This window comes from Camelus ferus, chromosome 31, assembly GCF_009834535.1.
Source record: "Camelus ferus isolate YT-003-E chromosome 31, BCGSAC_Cfer_1.0, whole genome shotgun sequence".
In the NCBI taxonomy this organism is placed as follows: domain Eukaryota; kingdom Metazoa; phylum Chordata; class Mammalia; order Artiodactyla; family Camelidae; genus Camelus; species Camelus ferus.
In genome coordinates, this window is record NC_045726.1 from 16,290,861 (window position 1) to 16,316,186 (window position 25,326).

The window sequence follows — 25,326 nt, forward strand, 5'->3', positions numbered from 1 at the left end:
GCATCTTGTTCGTGAAACTACTAAAAAAGCAAGAGAGCAGAATGAACAATTTGTACCCAACACCGGATGACTTTAGGCTAAGGCAGGCGAATAAAGGGCTGGAGAAGACGAACTATAAAGAACTATACAATGCACTGCGTCAAGTTTAGAGACACGGGGGAAACTATACGGTATGATGTGAAATATACCCAAAGCGGTCACTGTCTCTCAGAATGTCCCTTCTGTTCCTCCCAGTGGGATCTAAGGGGCAACAGTGGCATTGAAATATTTCAAAGACTTGAGAAATGTCTTTCTGAAATGGAACTACCCTTTCGCGGCATTCTTTTCAGTCAGGGTCTCTCATCCGTTTATTCATCCAACAATGTTACTGAACCACGGCTGCGGGCAGGCGCCGGGTAAGGCTCTGCAGAGGATGGGAGCCAGAGGCTGGCTTAGGAGACTCACACTGTCACCTCCCTGATTCCCACCTGAGAGCAGCTGACAAAGAAAGAACGGGGGGGGGGGGGCGGGCGAAGTGCTGCTGTCCGAGCAGCTCACAGGGAAATGACCGAACCCTTTCCTTGACCACCTTGCAGCGCTGCCCCGGGCTGGCTCTACGGACAGAACATAAAACACGTGGAGAGACCGTGCCGGGCTAAGCGGTTTCTACATGGACTATTTCTAAGACGGCGTTATGCTGTTACAATTTCTCACTTTTATTGTATAACTGTCTCTGCTCTGAGTCCATTTCGGAGGAAAATCTTAAGTGAGCATTCAAGCAAAGCCATAAAAGTGTACTGCAGTGTGATCGAGTGGGTATCTGAGCGATTTATAATTAACGCCGCTCACGTATAAAATGCTCCACGCTTCCCAAGCTGGGCTTGTTAGGAGGCAGATAAATTCATGAATGTGAGCTGTCGCTATTATATTTCCATCCTGGGCTTTTTTTTTTTTTTCTTTAAAGATTTTTATAGCTGCTTATGAAGTGATTTTAAGAAAAATACTTGGACCACTTTTTTCATTTTAAATACGCACTGCAAAGATTGCAAGAGTATTGGAAGATAGAATGTTCTTGTTCTCTTGCCTTGAAGAAGCTTTCAGTTGGTATTTTTGAGTGCCCTGTGTATTGAAAGTGACATTAAGTGTGGTAGGTGTCCTGATGCAAAGATGGCATCTGGGGTTCAAAGGTTCTGTTGAGCACAGAGGACCGGCTGACCTCCTTGCTGACTCTGCGTGGGCTCTGCTTGTCCCATCACAGAGCCTGCCTGCTGCTGTCCCTTGTGCAAAATGGCAGGCAAGCAGTTTACAGGCCTCATGGGTCTGAGTCCTGGCTTCTAAGCTGGACCCCCTAACAGAGCCGAGACCATCTGAGCCGTCCACAGGGTCCAGCTTAGAAGCTCAGCCCAGGGGAGTGTTGGGGTAGATCCAGGGCAGCGAGAACACTCAGCACTGCTGCCCGCGGGCTCCCTCCCTGCAGGCAGTGATGGATGCTCAGACACCGAGGCCCTAAAAGCCTGCCCATGTTTCCCATACCTACGTTGACTAAAGAAAAATGCACAACCTAAAAGTCGAGAATTAAGTTTTATTCTCCACTTTGTTCTTTCTGAGGACTTAAACCCCAGAGACAGCCTCTCAGATCACTCTAAGGGACTGCTTCAAAGAGGTAAGGGAGGAGCCAGGACATGGAGGAGATTTTGCAAAGAAGACGAGGTCGTCAGAACATCAAAAGATTGCTGTTAATTAAAGAAAACCAGATATCTCAAGTTAAAGAACTTAGTACATTTCTATGTCTGCCAAGATGCAAGAGTTTAGACTCACTGAAATCACTCCTTTGATGTGCACTTAGCTGTCTAGGCCCTGTTCTTTCCTATCCTGAGTCCCCTCCGGGTGCAGCGCTGGGGGAGGCCGCAGTGGCTGCGGGCTTGGCAGTGGCAACCGGTATGTCCCCATCCTGGGTCCCCTCTGGGCTGACCACTGGGGGCAGCTGTAACGTGATGGTTTGACAGCTAAAGCATCCTTTGTTTACTGACACGGCAGGCAGTGTTTCTCATTCACACATATAAACAGTGATTCAGTGATGGATTCATGGAGAAAAACAATGGTTTAAGTCAGAAGAACTAACTCAGAATTCCAGACCTGTTGTGATTCCAACTTTGTGCAAATCTCTTCGTCTCCTTGAACTTCCATTTTTCTGGGCAGAACAGAGGTGACACTGACGGCCCTAACCACCCACGCCACGGAGAGAAGATGTATTAAGGTCTTATATACGATGAAAAATTGTACAAGAGTTCCATGGTCAGTGGTTTGTAGAATGAGGCAAGGTAGAATGAAAACAGCGAAAGAAGGAACAAAAACAGAAAGACAAGGGGTTCTTTTCTTTGAAACAATAATAAATGCATTCAGCAGGCTGAAAAGTGCCAGGGGCCGGGTGTTTCCGAGCCCAGTGGACACCAGGGAAACCTCAGGATGGTCAGTGTTTCAAATTCGCGTCACCGTTAACTAATAGGAAGCCGGTTTCTTGTCCCCGACTTCCAGAGAATTAAGGACTGTCTATTGGGGAGCTTTACTAAGAGACAGCAGATTAAGTCTTGTTTCCCTCACCCCAGGGAAGGAAAATAAGGTTGAAGATGAGAATAAAGAGTGAAAATGACTGGACTGCAAGTTTCTCAAACTTCTGGTTTTCTTCTTGCCTCAACGTCCCCACAAACAGGCTATCAGTTCCCACCCAGGGGACTGGCTGTGCCAGTGTGGTCAGGCTGGTCCCTGCTGCAAAACTCCCTTCTTGCCATCCCCTGATTGTGACCTGGGTGTTCAAAGAAACGATGAAACATCCTCAAGCCTTCGTCTGTGCGCCCCCGGACTTGCCCAGAAGCCTTTACTCCCCACCTAGGCTCCCCACCTGCGGGGTGGCCGCCGTGTGGTGAGATGTGCCCTGTCGCCCCCTCTAGGGGATAATCAACCCTCTCATTTCTTTTGCAGAAGTGTTGCCGTGATCCTCAAAGGCCCCACAAGGCGGACTGACTCCCCCGTTTACAGCACAATGACACTGGCAGCAAATGGAATTTTAATTCCCAATAGATACAGTTCGGGAAAGCTGGAGGAGTTCCCACACAGACTTTCTAGAAGGTTCTATCGGCTCCCGGACACTGACGCACAATAGCTCCGTTTCTCAGGCCCCATCTTTCTTTTCATTCCCCCCACTTACCCTGGTGTTCACGATCGTCAGCCATGGCTGATGACTAACAGAACTCCTACTGTGCAAAATGCACTGGAGTGAGGGCCCTGCACCATGAATGACTTGGGGAGAAGCAGCCATCCTTCTGTTCTTTTAAAGTCCTGAGTAATTTTTAAAAAACCTGAATTAAGAGATGTTAGGGATATCAGTCTTACAACTACACCTGTGCAACGCACCCTCAGACTGTGTAGCGCTTACAGTTCTTTTAAACGCATTCTGTGCTAAGTGGATGTCGTTTAATTCATATAATTCTGGTATGTCTTATGAAAGGGACAATCACGCTCTCCAGCATTACTGTTTTATTGTTACGAAAAGAGCTAATTTGGCCTTTGCTCAATATTTACCTGATTGTGATTTTTAAGCTTCATTTTACTAAATTAGATGAACCATAGAACTATGGTATGTCAGAGCATCAGCAATTCAAAAACCATCAACGCAGCTTAAACTTCACCTGCTCGGACAGTACTGAGGAGCATTTCACGGTCCAGGGTCCCCGTGTTTCTCCAGGCTGAGGCCAGAGAGGAGAGCTGCCCCTCCTTCCTCACGGAGAGGGCCCGGCCTTCCCCTCCTCCGGGGTCTCTTCGGGGACGAGCGCTGGGCTTGGACCCGAGAGGCTCCCTGATGGTACCAAGGGCTCCGCCAGGCGTTTGCCATTGGCCCCTGTGCTGGTGCCTGCTAGGGCCGTTGGGATGGGAGGACGTGACCCAAAGAAATGTGTCACTTAGGGAACCCAAGAGGTGACATCCTCCAGCCCGGGTTGTTAGAACCACATCTAGATGACCCCCAGGAAAAGTCCGATAGAAATTAGTAAATGTAGGTCACTGGAAATGGGCCTGGGGTCGGGGGAGAAGCTGGGGCAGGGAAGGGCGTAGGGGACTCACAGAGCCAGTGATGGCGGGGACACGGGATAAGACACACCTGGGTGGGTCAACAAGGAGATGTTAGAGGAAGTCAAAGGAGCAAAGTCAAGGCTCGTTTCTTTCACCGTGATACTAATTTTTTATCAAATCAAACCCTGGTCACTTACTTCTTACGTAGAGTGAAGGCTGCTTGAGAAATGGACATGGTTTTGTATTACAATATTTCTGTCACTTCTCCAACAAGCATTGGCCTGGGAGCACTGTCAGGACCCTTTCATTCTGGGGAGGGGGTGGTGTCCGGGCGTGTGGTGTCCCCTTTCCAGCAGCATCTGGAGAGACTGACGCCACCTCTCGGCAGAGGGGCGGAGCTGTGCTTGAGGGGGAGCATCTCCAGGTACACGAGGCCAGTTGGTGCTCCATGAACAGTGACACTCTCCACATGCAGTTTAAATGGCCCTTTTAGACATCATACATAACAGGTTGGCAGAGTAAAGCCTCTTTTCTTCCAACAGTGACTAGACTCCATTCATGTTTTTATTGTCATTTTGAAAAGATGGAGAAAAGGCAGACAGAAATGACAAGATACTAAAATGTACCCATCGGCACCTTTTGAAATAGATATGATATTTTAAAAAACTAATTTTAAAAACGGAGAGTGGTGTCAGCAAGACTGTAGACAAAGAAACAGAAAGCTTCATTTCTCCAAAGAAACATTAAATGAACCACCAGAAACAGACAAAAATAGCATTATAGGACCCATGGAAGTGAGTCAAAGATCTACAGAAACAAAGCAAATGTGCAGTCAACAAAATGCCACTTTTAAAAGGGTGGGGAAATTTGCGCCATTTTTACCCACCAGTAATACAACTTGAAGTAAGTAGCAGCCAGGATCCTGGTCCGTTTCTGCAAACCTGCAGAGCAGAGCAGACTGATCTGCGATATTCTAACCCGCCTGTAGGCTACCTGATGGACTGTTCTTTTCACACCTAACTCAGAGTTCAGGCAATCAAAAGTAGCTCAAAAAAGGAAAACATGTAGCTCAGATCTCAGAATAAGGAAACCAAGGGACACAGCAGGTATGACATGTGAAACCTGTCGCAAAGGTCACTACGGACCCACAGACACCTGGGACAAGAGGTTACTCTGTGAGGAACACAACGGAACAGCTAAGGCCCTGAGAGTAAGCAAGGGTGAGACTCTTAGAGAAGTAAGACGTTTAAAAGCAGATGTATAAATGGGAGAGCGGGGGGAAACCACATGCACTGGTCCAGAGACAACGCAGGCCTGAAAAGACTGTCAAACTTCACATCAGGCTGATTAGCAAAGGCCTTCTCCCGCATGGAACCAGTAAACAAAGACTGGAAGAGGTGGCTGCTTTTTTAAAAGCCCAGTTTTCAACAAAAGATCGCAAGGCATACAAAACAGTAAAACCCTGTTCATTCAAAGGAAGAACTAAGTCTTCAGAAACCATCCCTCAAGAAACACAGGTCTTGTACTTAGAGAAAGATTTTGGAACAACTATTTTCTACATGCTCAAAAGGCTAAAGGAAAACAGGAAAAAAGAACTAAAGGAAATCAGGAAAACAAGGAAATGAAAGTGAAAACACAACTTAGTAAAACTCATGGGATGCAAGGAAAGCAGCACTTGGAGGAGAATATACAGCTATAAACGCTTACATTGGAAAAGAAGAAACATCTCAACGTCAGCAACTTAACCTTACATCTTAAGGAACTCGAAAAAGAGGAACAAATTAAATCAAAAGGTAGTAGAAGGAAGGAAATAATAAAGATTAGAACAGAGATGAACAAATAAGAGAGTAGGAAAAAAAAGTGATGAAACCAAGAGCTGATTATTTGAAAATCAACAAAATTGACAAACCTTTAGCTAGATTGACTAAGGGGAAAAAAAGAAGACTCAAATAACTAAAATCAGAAGTAAATGTGAGGACATTGCTACACATTTTATGGAAATAAAAAGGATTGTAAGAGATTACTATCAACAACTGTACACTAACAAATTGGATCATCTAGGTGAAATGGATAAATCTCCAAAAACACAAAATTTAGCAAGACTACACCAAAAAGAAAAGAGAAAATCTGAATACACCTATAACTAGTAAAGAGATTTAATCAGCAATCAAATGTTTTCTGGCAAAGAAAAGCCTTGGACCTGATGGCTTCACTGGTGAATTCGACCAAATATCTGAAAAAGAAGTAACATCAATCCTCTCAAACTCTTACAAAAAAACTGAAGAGGAGGGAACACTCCTTAACTCAGTCTCTGAGGCTAGCATTACCCTGATATCAAAGCCACACAGAAACTTCAAAAAAAGATAACTGCAGAGCAACATCCCTTATAAACACTGATGCAAAAATCCTCAACAGAATACTGGTAAACTAAATTCAGCAGCATATTAAAATGATTATACACCATGACCAAGTGAGATTTATTCCTGGAATTCAAGGGTGGTTCAATATACAGAAAACAATCACTGTCATATGCCATGTTAACAATAGGAAGGGGAAAACCACACAAGCATCTCAACTGATGCAGAAAAAGCATTTGACAAAATTCAGCACACGAGGTGATAAGAGCCCTCAACAGTATTAAGAATAAAAGGCAACTACCTCCACATAATAAAAGCTATATGTGAAAAACCCACACTGAGTATCATGATTTTTGATGGAAGGTTGAAAGTTTTTCCTCTAAGATCAGAAATAAGACAAGGATGCTAGACATTGTCACTTCTATTCGACATAATACTGGAAGTCTTATCCTGAGCAATTAAGCATGAAAGGCATCCAAATTGGAAAGGAAGAAGAAAAATTATCTCTGCAAACAGCATGATCTTATACGTAGAAAACCCTGAAGATCCTCCCCCCACCAAAAAACCATCCGAACTAATCAGCAGTGTTGCAGAATTCGAAATCAACACAAAAATCAGTTGCTATTCAATACACTAGTAAGGAGCAATCCAAAAATAAAATTAAGAAAACAATTCCATTCACAACAGTATCAAAAAAGCATAAAACACTTTGGAATAAACCAAATCAAGGAGGTGATAGACTTATACCCTGAAAACTGAAAAATACTGCTGAAAGAAATTTAAAAAGACACACATAAATGGAAAACCATTCCATGTTCATGGATTTAAAAACTTATTTTTAAGATGTCCATGTTTCACAAAGTGATCTACAGATTCATTCTCAACAAGAGTGCCAGGACTAGGACTGTTCAGTGGGGAAAGGACAGTCTTTTCAACAAATGCTGCTGGGAAAATTGGCTATTCACAAGCAAAGAAATAAAACTGGTCCCTTACTTTACACTCTATGCAAAAATTAATTCAAAATGGATCAAAGTCCTAAACACAAGACTTAAAACTCTAAAACACTTAGAAGGAAACACAGTACAAAAGCTTCACTACATTCAACTTGGCAATGATTTCTTGGCTATGAGACCTAAAACATAGGCAGTATAAAGCTAACATAGATAAATTAAATAGAGCAAAATTTAAAACGTTTATGCATTAAAGAACACTATCGACAGAGTGAAAAGGCAACCAATGGAATGACAGAAAATATTGGCAAATCATATATATAAGGGGTTCATATCCAGAATAGATAAAGAATTTTGTACATTTCAACAACAAAAAGTCAGACAATCTGATTTTAAAATGCACAAAGTACTGCAGTAAACATTTATCTAAAGAAGATGCACATAAGCACATAAAAAGATGTTCAAGATTGGGAGGCATCAGGGAAATGCAAATCAAAACCACAATGAGATACCGCTTCCCACCCTTCGGGATGGCTATTTTTATTTCCTCCCAGTAGAAAACAGCATGTATTGGCAACGATGTAGTGGAGCCCTTGTGCACTGCTGTGGGGGAGGTGAAGCAGTACAGCCCTGTGCAAGACAGATATGGCGGTTCTTCCAAAAATTAAACGTAGAATTACCATATTGAGACAGGAGGGAAGGCAGCAGGGCAACCACTGAAGGACTGACACAGCAACTGAGGACAGGACGAGCTGGTTGGAACCAAGACGGCGGAGGATTCTACTTCCGGTGGACCTTGAGCCCCGTGGCACAGCCTCAGGTGCCATGACAGTGCCCAGGCTGACCATAAAAAGTCCAAAAGTGAGCGGGGCCCAATTCCTGGAAATCCCCGCCCCCTCCCCAGCATAGTTGGAACCATCCTCCTACTCATTAGGACATGAAATCATCAAGCCCATAAAAACTAACAACCCCACACCTCGTGGTCGCTCTCTCTCTCTCTCTCGCCTTCAGAGATGGCGCGAACTCTGTCTATGGAGTGTGTAGCTACTTTTACTTTAAACCAAACAGCCCACACCTCTCAGCCTCTCCCTTCCTCTCGCCTTTTGAGTTGAGCCGCTCTCTGCCTGTGTGATGCGTGTATGTCCTAAGCTGCTTTCCCTTCTGAGCGAGATGGACTACACCCAGTCTATGGAGCGTGTATCTCTCTAAATGAACTTGCTTTCGCTTCACTACACCTTGCTCTTGAACTCTTTCCTGCACAAGGCAAGTGCCTATTCTCCTGGCAGCAATATGATCGAGCAATTCCACTTTGGGGTATACACCCCAAAAAGCTGAAAGCAGGGTTCTCAAGGAGATATTTGCACACCCATGTTCACAGCAACATCAACCACCACAGCCAAAAGCTGGAATCAATCCAAATATCTGCCAACAGATGAATGGATAAATAAAATGTGATACACACATACAGTGGAATATTATTCAGCCTTAAAGTGAAGGGAATTCTGGCACATGCCACACGCAGACAAACCTTGAAGGCATTACATTAAGTGAAACAAGCAAGTTACAAAAAGACAAAAAGTGCATGAGTCTACTTATATGAGGCCTCAAGCGTAGACCAATTTATACGGACAGAAAGTAGAGTGGTGACTGCCGGGGTCTGGAGAAAGGCAGGAGTGGGGAGTTCGTTTTTAACAGGCAGCAATTTTCAATTTGGAAAGATGAAAAAAAGTTCTGAAGACCAGTGGCAGTGGCGATCTTAACACAGCAACGTGAATGTACTTAATGTCACTTAAAATCAGTTAAAATGGTAAATTATATGTTATGTCCATTTTACCGCCATAAAACAATTTAAGCAAAATAAACGGTGCATTTTCATTAATGTGAATGTCATCACTGAGACCCAGACGGATTTGTGACGCAGTGAGAAACACGGAGTTTCCTGCCTATCAATTCCCTGGGGTCACGGGAAGCTCCGCTCGTCTCAGCCAAGGGGTGCAGATTCCCTGGGCACACTGGGTGTCTGCCCCCAACCCCATCCCCATCCCCAGGTTCAGATCAATGACACAAAACCCGCTTCCCATTACACCTCATTTGGAGTCACACGGTGGCGGGACACATGGCACAATTTCTCTCCCCTTGCCGGGGATGTGTTCACCATCACTTCACGCAGTGAGAGTCTCAAAATGCCCACTCTCTTATCCAGCTGCTGCCGGTGGTAACATCTTTTTATCTTAAGGTCATGAGCTCTGGATCATTAATCCAAATAAAGAGCCGAAAGCCGCAAAGTTCCACACCCACAATTCAATCGAGGAAAAGCCTAGGGTCCAGGTCCTCCCACCCTTACGATGGGGATGGCCGTATCACTCAGCTATGATCAGCCAGCTTCTAGCCTCCAGAATTACGACAGAATAAACGTCTGTTGTTTTAAGCTGCCCGTTTTCTGGTACTTTACTACAGCGGCCCGGCAAAACAAATAGAGGAATAGACTTAATTCCTTTCCATTGAAAGGTTCCCTGCGGGGGTCGGACAGGCAGGTTTTTCAAAAGACCCTGGATATCACTGTTATCCCTTAAATAATTAATGCATTTATTCCATCTAAGGATAGAAAACTTACTGGCAATGTAATTCACTGACCATGTCACCTATCTTATCACTGGGGAATGGGCGAGTGAAAACGTATTACCACAGTCATTCTGCATTCCGTTCTAAGGATATTCTTTGGTAACTCTCGAATTTTCTTACAATATATGGGAGCTTTTCCCATGTTGGAATTTTCCCTCAGCGGGAACTTTAGCTAATAAACTGCCTGCTGCAACGTACACAAGAGCTCCCCGGGGATCTCTTTCCTACGCGCATGTGATTTTTTTTTCTCTTCTCTCTCTTCTAAAAAAGAAGGATATTGAAATCGTTAAAATGTTCAAAGGTCTGAAAGGAAGAGAAGCTAATCAGGCTGAATGATTAAGAACATTAGAAAACACAAAAGAGAAGACAGGAGTTCAAGTGCAAATAAAGTCTATCTGCCTAACGTACACCAAGCGTGATTTACTTTGAACTTCTCTCTCTTGGTCGTGGGTGTAGTCATGAGGCTGAGTCCTGGTGTAGCCACTGCCTGCCCTTCCTCCTTCTTGCTCACAGCTCCTTGCAGAAAAGTGCCCTGACTTTCAACTCTTTTCCAAAACAGCTCCTCCATAGCATCTTAACTAATCTCTCCTCAAGGACAAAGTGAACGGCAAATGATGCCAATAAAATAAACGGAGAGTTTTCCAAGCTCAGCCCAGGGTGATCGGGAACGTGACAGGACGAGGGGCCACGTGCTTCAGGTCTGGACCTGACCCTACAGGTGTTCACACGCACTCCTGTCCGTGTATACAGACCTCTGTAATGGAATCCCAGAGACAGCTTGTCCTCTCGTATGTAAGAAGAAAGTCACTTGAAAAGGTTTTCCTTGAGTTCAAAATAGTATTTATTTTTATCTAGATCATCTACAAGCCTGTATTAGGAATACATTCACTGTGGAAATGACTTGGAATCTATTGACATGAAGGAAACGCAAGTCTAAATTCTCACTTGAGCTGAAAATCTCAAAAAAGTAATGAGCATATTTTTAGATGTTTTATGTTTAATCAAAAGGCAATATAAACGATATGGCTTCTAGCAATTAGCATACAGATCTTATATTTGACATAATTTATGCCAAGGGTTTAATTTGAGGGGAAAGACCAGCATAAAAGCATCGCAAAGGAGAAAAGACTGTGACTGAACGTGTTCCAAATACCAGCGTGGAGGAATTGAGCATCACGTAATTCATGGTCATCCAGAAAGACATCTGGGCAATGGTACCATTCTGGAAGCTGTTCACGTGGCAGAGACATGGCTTAGTGAGTACTGGGTCAGTTCCCCACCCCATGGGCCTCCCTAGGTACTGCAGGTGATGGAAAGGGTCCAGGATGGCCGATGCTGCCCACAGTGGGCTGCTTTAGAGGATCAGAACACCGAGCCTGGGGGAGTCACTGCTCTTACAGTGAGAAGAGGCAGACCTGCTCCTTGCCTGGGGAAGCTGGTCCCTCATTTCTCCGGATAGCTGTTTCACAAACACATTCTGAGAATGGCCTCTTTAAAGTGCAGCCAGAGCCTTACATTCTTAGCCCGCCCAGCAAGAACACACAGGGTCGCTTAGGGTCCATGCAGACTGCGTCTCCCCAAACATCTCGGGGGTATTTCAGTGGGGAAGGAATGAAAACACTGTTTAGGTGAGAACACAGAGAAATTGGAACCCTTGTGGAAATGCAAAATGATGCAGCCACTATAAAAAGACAATAGGAAGGTTCCTCCAAAAAGAAAAAATAGAATTACCCTACACTCCAGCACTTCCACTTCTGGGCAATGTCCAAAAGAACTGAAAGCAGGGTCTTGAAGAGATACTTGTATACCCATGCTTATCACAGCCTTATCCACAAAGCCCAAGAGATGCAAACAAGCCAAGTGTCCATAGACGGATGAACAGCACTGAAGTGGGCATAACAAAACACTGCAGACTGGGTGGCTTACAAACAACAGAAGTTCACTACTCTCAGTTCTGGAGGCTGAGAGTCTGAGCTCAGGGTACCACTAAGGGTGGATGAGAGCCTCTTCCGGGTCTCAGACTTTTATTGTATCCTTGAATGGTGGGAGGGGGTAGGGGTCTCTCTGGAGCCTCTTTGTAAGTCACTAAGCCCTTTCCTAGTGGAAGACTTAGGCACGTCCCCAAAACCCCACTTACTAATACTGTCACCTTAAGGAGTTAGGGTTTCAACATACGAATTCTGGCAGGATGCAAACATTCAGACCACAGTGATAGACAATCTGACATACACCACAATGGAATATTATGCAGCCTTAAAAAAGCACTCTGTCATGCGCTACAATATGGAAAAATCTCAAGGACATTACACTAGGTGAAGTAAACCCATCACAAAAAAAGACAAAGACTGTATGATTCCACTCAGGGGAAATATCTAAAGTAGTCAAAATCACTGAAGCAGATAGTAGAGAGGTGGTTGCCAAGGGCTGGAGGGAAGATGGGGAGGGAAATTTGTACCTGTGGGTTTAAAGTTTCAGTTTCATCAGATGAGAAAGTTCTAGAGATCAATAATGTGAATATATCTAACGCTACTGAACTGTACACTTAAAGATGGTAAGGATGTTAAATTTAATGGGTTTTTTTAACCACAATTTAAAACTATTTTCTATTTCCTTTAAGTTTTTTCTTTGATCATTCAAAACTTGGTATTTCATTGACTAGCAATACATGCATGTAGTTTCAAAACAGCACTCATTGGGTATTCATTGCATATCTTTACCCAGAGTGAGAAATACTATTAATAATTTATTGTGTAGCCTTCCAGAAATACTCTCTGTATTTGCATGCACATATATTTATACATCCATCTTGGAAATCTATAATGGAAGCACAGTATTTCACTTTTCCTTGCTGCAAAAAAAAAAAAAAAAAAAAAAAAAAAGGTTTCTTAAAGCTCATTATCAATAAATGTACTGGATAATGTTGTACCCTTGAAACACGTTTTAAGCCAGTGTTACCTCAAATTCATTAAGTAATTAATTAACCTTACTGTTTTCAAAGGAATGAATTCCCTAAGTTACCATAAGTTATTTATGTGTTTATCTAGTGACAGAAAACTGCCTCACGACTTGTACACAAGGCATTTCATTTTCCCACATGCACTTTCTGTGCACCTGAGCGCTCCTGTGAGACTCAGTCCTAACTGTTCCCTGGTGTGGACAATATACTGAGGGGACTTAAAACCATCACTCCCTTTGGATTATCATCTTCAGAGCTCCGTATAATGGGTACTTTTGAACAGTTTTACTTAGTTTTACAGAAATCATCCTTCAAGGGCTCGTGCCATCCTACGCCCCTACCAGCACTGTCTCAGAGGACCTGCTTGCCAACCTGCTTCGTCATCTTATTCATCCCCAGCATGGATCCCCTGCACCATGGCCAGGTGATTTGAGATCACTGGGGTTCGAATCCTTGTGGTGTTACTAACTCGCTCTGTGATTTGAGGATCCTGAATTTGACCTCTTCAGTGCCTCAGTGTCCCTATCTGTAAACTGGGCTACTGTGAGGATGTGTTTAATAAATATGTATAAAGCACCTGAAATAGTGTCTGGAACTCACTAAGTACTCAGTACGGGTTAACACTTCTTATTGGTTTCATATTTTTCTTGAAATTGATTCTCTTTTCAGCCTTAGTTTTATACTGAGTGATATGTAATGATACCACAGATCAGATGTGCAGTATTTACACTTGACTCTGAAAGACAGCAAATCAAATGCTTACATTTCAAATGAAAAGAAAGGAAGTTGTTCTAGGACCCAATTTGAAAAGTACCACCCTAAGCAAGAGTATTAGCAAATATTTTGTGGAGTTCAAGCCTGAGAGGTTACACTGTATCACACTGATGCTGCAGTTTGCGTTTCTTCATACCGGATCCCTACCTCACAACTTAAATGGACACACAATGGACTAACCAAGGGCAAGCAACCTCAGCCCAGAACCAGCTGGCTCTGTGGCTTTGTAAATAAAGTTTTATCGGAACACTGCCACGCTCGTTCATTTACATATTGCCTGTGGCTACTTTCACACAGCAGTGTAGTTGGGTAGTCACAACAGAGACTATGTGGTCTGCAAAACCAAAAGAAAAAATTAGCATCTGTCCCTTCACAAGGAAAGTTGGCTGCTCCCTGGTCTAAACCAGTATTTCTCTCAGTCTGAGACCTTTAAACATGCTTGCCTGGCATTCAGCTTCCCAACTGCCACCCTAAACTTACTGCCCTGAAAGCTTGAGGTTTGCTGATGAGAAATTTTCATCATCTCGGAGTTTTCAGTCTGTGAATATTAACATTTAAAAAAAGACCACTGAAAGCCTGTCATCCTCTTTTGCAAAAATTTAAAATTTCATTGTTACTTTTGTCTATACGTATTTATAAAATGTGGTCTATATCAAAGGTAGAAAATTGTGCTGCCTGCCAGTGGCCTGGATTGCATAGTGCATCAACCATGGGAGCTAGCAAGAACTGTGAACACAGCAAACGTCAAACACACTCCACCTCTACTGCGGGCCGCTTCCTCAAGATCCCAATTAGTTTGGTACCAAGCCACTTGAGTGTTTAATGTCAAAATTATGGGCCCAGGAAATCATTCATGAATAGCCCAAAGTATACATCATGTGTGTGCATTCTGTATATTTTTATCTTGTGTGGAATTTGTAGAATTTGCAGAGTCTGACTGTCATCCTGTGAGAGACCCACTATTAATACGACATCCTGTGGCACCGTGCTGCCTGAATTGCAATCACTAGGAAGAATTTCCATGAAATCCTGGTGAAATGCTCCCTGAGCCGCCCTGCTTTCCACCTTCTGGGAACTTGGCTCAGCCACATTCCCTTCCAGGAATGTGCTGCCTGCTGGAGCACCTTCTTGTGAAGAATTTAATTTTCCATCATTTACTTTTCTTGCTTAAAACCAAAAGAATCTTTATTTTTGTCCTCTCCCAAATGAATTTTAAAATTCCTACTTTTAAAGCTATTTCTCCCACAACTCTGCCATCCTCAATTCATATTAGTTTAAGATTTACCTTTTTTCATAAAATATATCCTAATTTCCATGTACCTCTAATAACACCACTTCAGCGCATGAAAAATTGCACTATATGAAAAGTAAAATTGCAATTTGTAACATGTCTCAAGACTTGCTATTTATCTTGCTCCGTATTTAAAATTCTACTTGCCACCACATCTCTCCCTCCCAACCTGGTAATAACACGTGGCAATGCAAAGGAGCAAAATCGTTACTTTTGCAAAACAATAAAGTAGGTACAGAGGATATAGAGATCAACAAGGCACCTGACTCCAGACGATGTAAAATAGGCAAGCAGGTGAATAAACACAGTATAAGAGAATATGTGAGAAATGACAATGAAACGTCCCAGGAGTCGGAAAAGAAGGGAGTGTCTAACCAATTTCAGTACAAAGGGGATTTGAGTGACGTTTTTCCGGTTGGAAAGGACAGTAATTGACAAATGGAAGGATGTTCTACACCTGCCGAAAGCAGCCAGCTCTGGCAAGAGGGACCCATCAGTGACCTTGTGGTCACTGCTCAGAAAGCTCATTCGCTTCTCTACCTCAACCTCTACAGCTCGTTTGAGAGTTTTCAACAGATCAAACCCAGCGTTTCTCTCTACGGTCACTGAGACCTGCCATGAAGGGCAAACGGGACCCTCTCTCTCTCTGTCTCTCTCGGGTTCAGTCGGGCATCACCCTCGTACAGCTCTGTGGGGAAGACGTGCTAAACCTCTTGCTACACTTGGATTTGGCACCGAAAGCCTCCCCATCCCCCGAGCAGCATCACATGGTTGGCTGAGCTTTAACTTAACTATCCATCTGGTTTGAGGTCTGTTTGAGAATAGCAACTTTTCCCTAATTCAATCTAACAACTCTTTATTGAGAAACTGTAACAGCCTGGCCCTCTGGCAAGATCAGCCCCTGACCTAGTGGCTCTCGGAGCACAAGACTGGGAGACGTGTACGGAAAATCCAATTGCGGTTCACGATGGTAAGTGTAATCAACAAGACTGTCCGTGGTACAGAGTCACTGCCTCGGGGATCAATGCACTAGACGTGATGAGGTAGATGGTAAGGAGGAAAGGACTGTGACCCTGACAAGGCCAGGTCCATAGAAGGGTTCAACACAGAATCATTGAAGTGTTGCTCCCATTCTGCTCAAAACCAACCAGCCTCAGAGCCAAACTTGGTATCTCTGGGAGCCTGGAGTTGGCACAAGCCTGGGACAGCCAAGGCCAACCCTGCAGACCACACAGACCCCTCTTTGCAACCTCCTACACGATGTGGGGCTTGGCCCTGTTGAGTCAACTCATTGGCAATAAATGGATTAACCTATGAAATAAACTAACACGTCTAAATGACTGAGTAGGAATCTCTGTCCAGCAAATTTCCGTTCTTTCCACCCGCCCCCAACAGAGCTGCATACTTAGCCGACTGTCTGCTTCCTTACAGTATAAACCCTCTTCCTTATCTCTGATTCCAGTTTTTCTTATGATTTGACACTGTTCTTACATCTCTTTATTTTGAAACTCCATGTGGCCACATGACATATATATACCAAGTAATCATAGTTCTTTTAAACCTGAATCCTATATTCTTTATTATATTTTTTGATTAGTCAATATTTCAAACATCGCCCCCAAAACAGATACACAGGTACCTACAATCTAGATTTAACAAGGTAAGTATTTTACCATTTGTGCGTCGGCTCGTTCTTTCTCTTAAATAAATGAAGCAGTGCAGAGATGACAAACAGCCCCCACCCCACCCCTCAGGCTTCCACAACTTCCCTGTCTTTTCTTCTACGCTGCCTCTTTGGGGTCACCTTTGTTGCTCCCTTGAAGCACTGTGAGATTGTCATGTCTCTTTCACTACAATATTAATTAGCCTCATTAATTAGTCTGCTTGGTGTTCTAGGTTGGAAATTATCCAAAGAAGAACAAAGTTTCAAATGACTTGCTGTGTCTGTTTTATTCTCATTTAAGGACCTGCTGGTACATAATTTTTCAAGATTTCAATAAAAGAAATCTATTAAATAATACTAGAACTTCTGGTTATTTTGAATAATTTCTTTTCTTATTTTTCTCAGATGTATTTTACCAGTCTTTTCTTAGCAGAATGCCTTTTTCGCACAAAGGACCTGCATAGGAGGGAAGAAAATCCACTTACATCCTAAGTTGGCAATGCATTCTGAATAACAACTCCCATCTTAAATTCATAAGAAATGGAACCTCTGAATTAGCGTTCTGATGAGTTTTTAACGTAAAGGCATAAACCCCTAATGAATGCAGAGTGTACAGATTCAGGAAATATGATAGTTCTCGAAACCAGGACCATCGTTAACCACTTGATTGTTATTTATTGATAACAATGAGAAAACACCGGGCTTCACCCCCTTAGGCTGGTGACCATCAGGAAGAATGAGGGTGTCCTGCAGTGAAAGGGCACTGGAGCCAGCTTCCTCGGGCCTGTTACAGAGAGGGTCACCTGCCCAGGGTAGCACATGGGTGGGGTAAGCATGGTCCTTGAGCAGGGAGCAAGGTCCCCTCTGATCCCCGGCATCCGGAGGACAGTCAAGGGGCAGAACAATTTCCCCATCAAATGGGACTCGGGTTTCTCAGTCAGTGCTTCTCACAATCTAACCTGCACTGAATCACCTGCGAATCTTGTTAAACGGTAGATTCTATCCCGCAGGCTGGAGCAGTGGGTGAGGACTCCATATTCCTACCAGCATCCCTGATGCTGCTGCTGGTCCACGGGCCGCACGCTGAGTTGCAGGACACGCAGAAACCTCGGTCCTTTTGTCGCTGGATGTTCGGTTCTTGTCTCGCACAGGAAAGAATTCAAGAGCGAGCCACAGCACAGCCCAAGTAGATTTACTCAGGGAGATACACACACTCCACAGACAGAGGGCGGGGCCCCCTCAGAAGGCCAGAGAGGTGGCCCCAGGACGCGGGGTTGTTCGCTTTAAAGGCTGCGTAAGTTCACAGGCTAACAAGTGGGAGGATAATTCCAGCTGTCTGGGGGAAGGGGTGGGGATTTCCAGGAATTGGGCCCCTACTCATTTTCTGGTGCTTTATGGCAAGCCTGGGAGCTGCCATGGCTCCTGTGGGTGTGCCATTTAACAGCTACCGTATTAAAGAGACTCAAGGTCCACCAGAAGCTAAAATGTTCTGCCACCTTGGGCCTAGCTGGTTCTAACCAGCTCATGTCGTATCCTCGTATCCTGACGTCATTCTGTTAATGGTTGTGCCCTGCCCCCTTCCCTCCTGTCTCACCTTCGTTTGTAGAAAAAAAGGAAAGGAGAGGAATAGAAAGAGAAGATGCATAAGAGGAAGGCGGAGAAACAGAACAGAAAGCAAAAGATCACGGAGAGAGGAAGAGAGAAAGACAAGGAACGGAAATTTGGTAACGTGGCACTCGCAGCACCCCTCGCTTCTAAGCCTAGCGTAGGGTGACTGGGCGCTGTCCTGATCAGGTCAGCTCTTCCTCTGACCACAGGCCATGAGATCCCAGGTAGAACCAGGCAAGTCAGAGGGCTTCCCCAGATTTCTGAGCCAGCACAGGGAAACGAATGCCAGAAGCCCGTCCACGGAAGGCCCGGGGCAGGGCTGCCGCTCAGCGACAGTCATGCCACAGACCCAGCTTCTCACAGTGTGGTCAGATTCCCAAATTACCTGGACTGATGTGAGCTAATTTTCTATCATTTGTACCACTACTGACAGAAGGGAGAAATGTTTTAAATGGAGAGAGAAGAGAAATGAGGAGAAAAATATTTAATGACAGATGAAAGATAAAGTCAGATAAGGAAAGGAGAGAGGAGAAGAAGGAGGAGTCATCTAAGGAGACGAGAGTGAAGCCAAAGTAAAATATAAGGAAAGATGCCCAGGGGTCACAGAAGGAAAGGTCCCCGCGGTCAAGCAGGGACCCAGTGGTCACTGGGCCAGACAGACCTCGACATGGGACGTCGTCACAGTGAACGCTAGTAACCGTGGTCGCCCGAGAGGAGCGGTGGGGCTCAGCCTGGCTTTCACAGTCAGCCCCCTGTTCCCAGACAACAGCAATGAGGAGGGGGGAGAGACGGGGTCAGGGCTGGCAGGTGATCTGAGAAGGCTAACTGGCCAAGATCTGCGACAAGCAGGGCCCCAAGAGGACCGAATGGGTCCCCAGGAGGGCGGCGGTGGAGAAGCGGGAGCCCCGATGCCCACCTACAATACTGCCAGAGCTCCGAGCTCCCCCCACAGACCTCTCCTGCCCCCAAGGATGCTCACAGACCCCAGGCTCAGAGCAAGGTGGTGACTGGAGCCCACACTGGTCCAGAGGCCCCAAGGCGAGCTCAGAGCTCACATCAGCTTGTATGTAAGAATTCCGGTTCGCAAGGGCTGCCTCATGAAATTCTTGAAATGGGTCCAAACGTCACGGCATATCAATGTAAGTGCTTGCTGGTTTATTCTCAGGGAAAGAGTAGAAAATGAACATTCGGGAAGGCTGCCAGCGATCACTGATCTGCTGCACTGCTCACCTCAATGCTGTTCTAGGTTCCTCAGCAGGACTCTGGCCAGTTTCTGCTCTAGTTGAGCGAGGCCTTTCTGTCATTTAAGACGCAATTCTACATTTCCACTTAAATAAAATCCTTTGGGAATAAGTCTCCCAATTCTGAGTATTTCTTGAATTTATTGGGTTATTTTCAACTCTAAATCCAGTTCAGCCATGGAAACAGTCCCTCATCAAGAATCTAGATGAACGTTCTAGATGAAGAGGAAATCAGAAAGATCTGAACGTCAGAGGGGCTCACCCTGCAGTTGCCAGAGGAGGGCACACAGAGAGCAGGAGGCATACAGGGAAACCTCAAGGAGCAAACACCGCCCCCAGCTGGCGGCCTGCCTGCAATCAGTGTCTCAGTCCTACACCCACCAGGAAGTAAGCGAGCGTGCGTGCAGAAGAGCCAGCGTCCAGTCCCGGCTGCCGCCCTCCGGAAGGTCCACTTGCAAGACTGGCCCTTTCCCAAGACCCTAACGCTCAAGGCGGCTCACGGTGCCTAATGTTTGTTCAAACAGTGTGGTTTATACTCAACACCTGCCTTCCTGTCAGGAGTCTGGAATTTTTTAAAACTTTTTATTCAAGTGTCATTGATCTACAACGTTAATTTCAGCTGTGCAGCAAAGTGATCAGTTATGCATGTACATGCATGTGTACTTTTTCTTTTCAGCTTCTTTTCCATCATGTGTTATTAGAATTAGCACAATGCTAATACCGCCTTCTGATCATACACATGGCAACCGACTGGAAACTGCCAGCCAGCCCTGAAAACATTCATCAATTCCCTTGTATTTCCTTTTTTTAACTGGTGTTAGATAACTAACTAGTTCTTCTTGATTTAACTTACATCAACATTTATTGACAAACTAACAAAAAGCTCCAGAGGTTAAAAAAAAAATTAAGTAGACCACAATCTATTAAGTTATAATAAGTAACAGAGTATTCAAATGAGGGCAAATTGTTACCCAGTGAGTCTTACCATTTAGTTACCGGTTAGCTTTGCTGGCAAGCTGTGTGCTGAGTACATAAGAGCTCTTTAGCTGCAACTCTGCCTTTTACTATGACAATTAAGACAAAAATCTTTTTAAGTTACACAATGTTCTTGGCCTCAGTTAAATGTTAGATACACTGTACATATTTTAATTGTGGTAAAATATGCGTAGCAAAGTTTAGCACTTCAGTCATTTTGGGGTAACTTTTAAAATGTTTTTTCCCTTAATTTTTCATTTATTATTATTTTTGGAGGCAAGGTAATTATTGATTTATTTTTTTTAATGGGGATACTGAGGATTGAACCCAAAACCTTATGCATGCTAGGCAGACACTCTACCACTGAGCCGTACCCGCCCCCCCTTAGCCATTTTTAAGTGTACATTTCTGTGACATTAACATTCACATTACTGTGCAACCATCAGTACATCCATCTCCAGAACTTTTTCATCCTCTCAAACTGAAACTCTATCCCCATTAAACACCAACAGTCCGTTCCTCCCTTCCCCCAGCTCCTGGCAACCATCTAAATTATCTCTCTAATAATAAGGAAAAAAGGTAATTTCTTCTCCACCTGACATATCTTCTCCAGAACACACCCTTCTCTTCGTTGCCCCGTCAGCCAGTTACAAACCCTGCACAGATCTACACAACACTCTACTTTCAGAGCTGCTCATTCTGAGCAGACTATGACTTAAAGATCTGAAAAGCTACAGGTGTAATATATTACATGGATTTTCATATTCAGAAAGTTAACCAAGCAAAACTTAATTCCTCTAAAACAAGCATGGATATGTAATCAGAGGTAGAAACCATGTCACTGGTATAAAATAATTTAAAGCAGTGATGCTTCCAAAGAGTCCTAGAGCTCTACTGCACATGAATTACGGGGGGCCATGTGGTACCCAACTTCCTGTTGGAGCAGGAACTCGGCACATCTCTCAACAAGTCCTCCAGATGGAGACTCTCCTTTACACGTTTTTTTAAATGTTCAAGGTTTTTCAGAACTAGGTTGTATGCTGACTTACTCTGTAGACTTGACACTATAAAGGAATAATGGGAAGACATCTTCAATATTTCACATGATACGACTGTTTTACTTTCCCTTCTTTCATAAATTACACATGGACAGTGTTCTGAAATGTCACATGTGCTTTATACTTATGTGGAAACGTTTTCAAGAAATTCAGGCATATGTCACATCCTAACAGACTGTTTTTCAATAAATGAACCTACCCAGGTGCTTTCTTCTCGCCGATACTGCTTCCAGTTCCTCCCGCCATCACTGAACATCAGGAGGTAGCTGGTCACCCAGTCAGAGCTCCCGTATCCTCCCTGAGTGGCCACAGCTGTGACCTCCATTCTCTCTCCAAGGTCAATCTGCAGCCACTGGTATTTATTTGACACAAGTGGAGACCAGCCACCGGCTCCTTTTCATGGGAATAGAAACAAGAAAAATGGTAAAGAAAGAGAAATCTTTGAAATCTACATTAACCTGTAAGAATGGAATCATAAATAAAATTTATAAAAATCATAATTTCAAATTCTGTATTATATAATCCCTCATAATTATACACACACACAAACACGAAATAAAAACACAGGTTAAGTATAAACTGGATGATGCCTGTATTAACTGTTTTGTTTTTTAGCTCATAACCCATGACTGTCTGGTGTTCGGGGGTCCCACGACGTAAAAGTGCAACAGGTGGACAACTGAACAGCATTACATCCCATCAAGTGCTTGGAACTAGTGTCTTTATTGGCTTTAATGCATGACTCTCTCTTTGCTGGACATAAATGAAAATATTCAGGTCATGGTAGAACTAGAAAACCTTAACCATGGATCCGCAGCATGAGGAAGTACAGTGCTGAATGCTGAGATAACTAAAAGTATTATGGCATAGTCCTATACCCACACTTGCTTGCAGACTCGTAAGAGAAGCAGACATTTCAAAGAATAACTTGAAATGCAATACGGAAAGAGTGAAGGTGAAGATGATTTCTGTGCAGGGAGGGAGAGTTCTGACAGGGCAGTAGGGAGGGTGAGAGAGAACCCAGAGGAAGTGAATGATAAGGGGCTTCTCAGGTATTCAAGACACGTGGTACAAAGTAGAAATTACTGTGCTGTGTTTTCTCCAGTGCCTGTGAGAAACAGAAGAATTAGGGATACCTGAGAATGTATTATTGAATATTTTATTCTTCCAGTTTAATAGAAACATGAGTTTTGAATTCGGATTTAGATGTCATATTGTATTTTCTGAATTTAAATTATTAAGCAATATAAAAATTGGGAAAGAGTTTGAAATGCATTCTGGAACTGATATTTTGCCAGATACTCACATCTAGAAAACTCAATGTCATGTAAACAATCCTCTGTATGAAGAAACTAGCTTTTAAAATTTTTTCCCCATTGTTCTGACAGCTAATTTGAGACTCTCGTAATAAGGTTTGCCACTTTAGGCAACATTTATTATCTTATTAGGAGTTATTACCGACATCCACACCCCCTCTTAACTAAGGCTGTTAGGACCAAGTACACGTCAGGAGATGTGACATGGTTACAAGATAGCTCAGGGGGAAACGGAAGTTGAGGGGCACTTACATTGGAATGTGGAGATGTCACCAGCAGGTGGGCATGTCTGTTGCTTCACTGCGTCGTCCATTAACTGCGCTACGTGTATAAACTTGAGTAGAATCTAAGCTTACAGATTCTTTAAAACCCACATTCTTTCTAAGATTTCCTCAGTTCCTGCAGTAAATCTTTGTTCAGATATTCCAAATTTTCCTCTCAGTGCATCACAAGCACAATGTCATTTCCTTTGATCCAGAATCTTAAAAATGCTGCAATTTTGGTTGCTCTGTAGTGCACTTTTTACCTTTTTACTTTGAAATAATTTCAGATTTACAACAGAGTTGCAGAGACGGCAGAGAGAATGCCTGTCTACTTTTTCACCCAGTGTCTCTTACTGTTTGTAGTCTGGCATTTTCATGGTACTTTTATCAAAACTAAGATATTAACACTAGTACAATGCTAACAAAACGACAAACTTCACTTCAATGTCTCCAGTTTTTCCACTAACTCCTTTTCCTGTTCCAGGATCCCACACTGGATTTAGCCACCGTGTCTCCTTAGTGGCCTCCATTATGTGACAGTTTCTCAGTCTTTCTTTGTCTTATTTAACAACAAGATCAGCCATCACCCAGCACCTTCCTGTTCTTCTACTGTTTGTGCAAAGGTCCTGCCGAACGTTTGATGAATGAGAAGTCCTTCTGGGTTCTAGCTGGGAGTTAACTCATGGTCCTAAGTAACATTACTCTGCAACTGTCTGTAATTGTACAATCATTGCCAAAAGAGGTCAAAAATTAGGTGTTGGCATTTAGCTGATCATTTTAACTTAGAGGTGCTACATTTGAAATTTTATATGGGTCAGTTTTAATTTCTGAGAAACAGCTATATGTCCTGTCTTCTGACTCATATTCGTATCAAAGTTCTAAAGATTGTACTGATGGCAACATTTATTTTTACATTTCACAATCTTCCTCTGCCACTTTTAACCTCCCTTGAAGCCAGGAGGGGATCATTAACACGGTTACTGCATGTACAGAAGCACAACAGAGTAAAAAGTGTCAGCGTGGTGTCCTGGGACCAGCCTCTCCCACCCATGCAGCTCCGTCTCTGTCAACCAGCCTTTAACATCTGCAGGTAATGGACCTTGAACATTTCACATTCCTTACCTGCGGTGAGGAGGTGCTACTGGTATGCAAATTACACGATTCGATTAAGTAGCTACTCTGATAAGGTAATGAAACTTCAGAATCCCCTGTGCTACGGGGCAATTCACTTCAGCAGGGTAACAGAGCCACGGGGTGATCCCCAGATCCCTGCGGGGTGATGATGTGAGTGACTGCGCATTCGCTGGGGCACGGGGTCCACTGGGGCGGATGCGTCTTTCTCTAATGACTGGGGAGAGTGGGAAATACACAAACGTAATCTGAGGACTGTTAGGGAGCACGAAGCAGTCCTACTGACCAGGAAGGGGAGATCACTGTTCTGTGATGGAAAACACAATGAAATACGCTAAAGCAATGTTAGAAGGGGTGCCCTGGAGCGCAGACACCCCACAAGCTGGCAGCGCAGAGCGACGGTTCTGAAACTGATCAGCCCGCGTTAAGTGCTGCAGATCTTCGGTGAGCTCCACGTGGGAACCAACACCCCCGACGCAGAGCCCGGGATGTGTAATTACTGCTCTGGAGTCAGCAATGCTTAACCCCAAAGAAGGCACTTGCCTCCCCACTTCCATGCTGCCCACACCACAGATGGCCTTTCTCCACTGTCACCTTCTTCTCTCTGACCTCAGCCCCTTAGCAGGATAAAGTGTGACAATTTATACAAAGGAAAACATGTCCAGAGGGTCCAACTTGGACAGAATAAGGTCCCTGAGCTTCCAGCACTGAACGTAAAGCATCCCTCCCACTTCTAAGCAAAGTGTGATGGGTACCCTTAGGGCTGCAGTGAGAATTCAGCAAGAAGATGCATTAAGCACCTAGTACTTCCCTCCCATACACGGTTGGGACTGAATGCAAGTTTGTGGTTCACATGCCTGATGCACAGTGAGGATGAAATGTCAGACTTTGAAACAGAGAAAGATTAATTGCAGGGCTGAGCTAGGAGAACGGGTGGCTCGTGTTCAAAAACAACCCTGAACTCCTGGAATGGTTTCAACAAAGCATTTTTAAAGGGCAGGTGGAGGGGGGGGCGTCCCAGAGTCTGTGATCAGCTGTGCCCAATTCTGTGTTTGGTTGATGGTGATCAATCCTTTG

At 44.0% G+C, this 25,326-nt stretch overlaps 1 protein-coding gene and 1 long non-coding RNA gene across 2 annotated transcripts in view; both read right to left on the minus strand.

Annotated features, from left to right (window-relative positions):
- Positions 1-25,326, minus strand: part of LOC102521772 (contactin-associated protein-like 3) — a 148,604-nt gene that overhangs the window by 104,025 nt on the left and 19,253 nt on the right. Inside the window, 1 exon segment of the mRNA XM_032471085.1 lies at positions 21,739-21,932. Coding sequence (XP_032326976.1) covers positions 21,739-21,932 — 194 coding nt within the window.
- LOC116660802 lies at positions 2,652-21,705 on the minus strand. Its single transcript, XR_004316441.1, has 3 exons — positions 20,086-21,705; positions 7,326-7,328; positions 2,652-2,664 (listed from the first exon to the last, which is right to left on the minus strand). It is a non-coding gene; the product is annotated as an uncharacterized LOC116660802 (long non-coding RNA).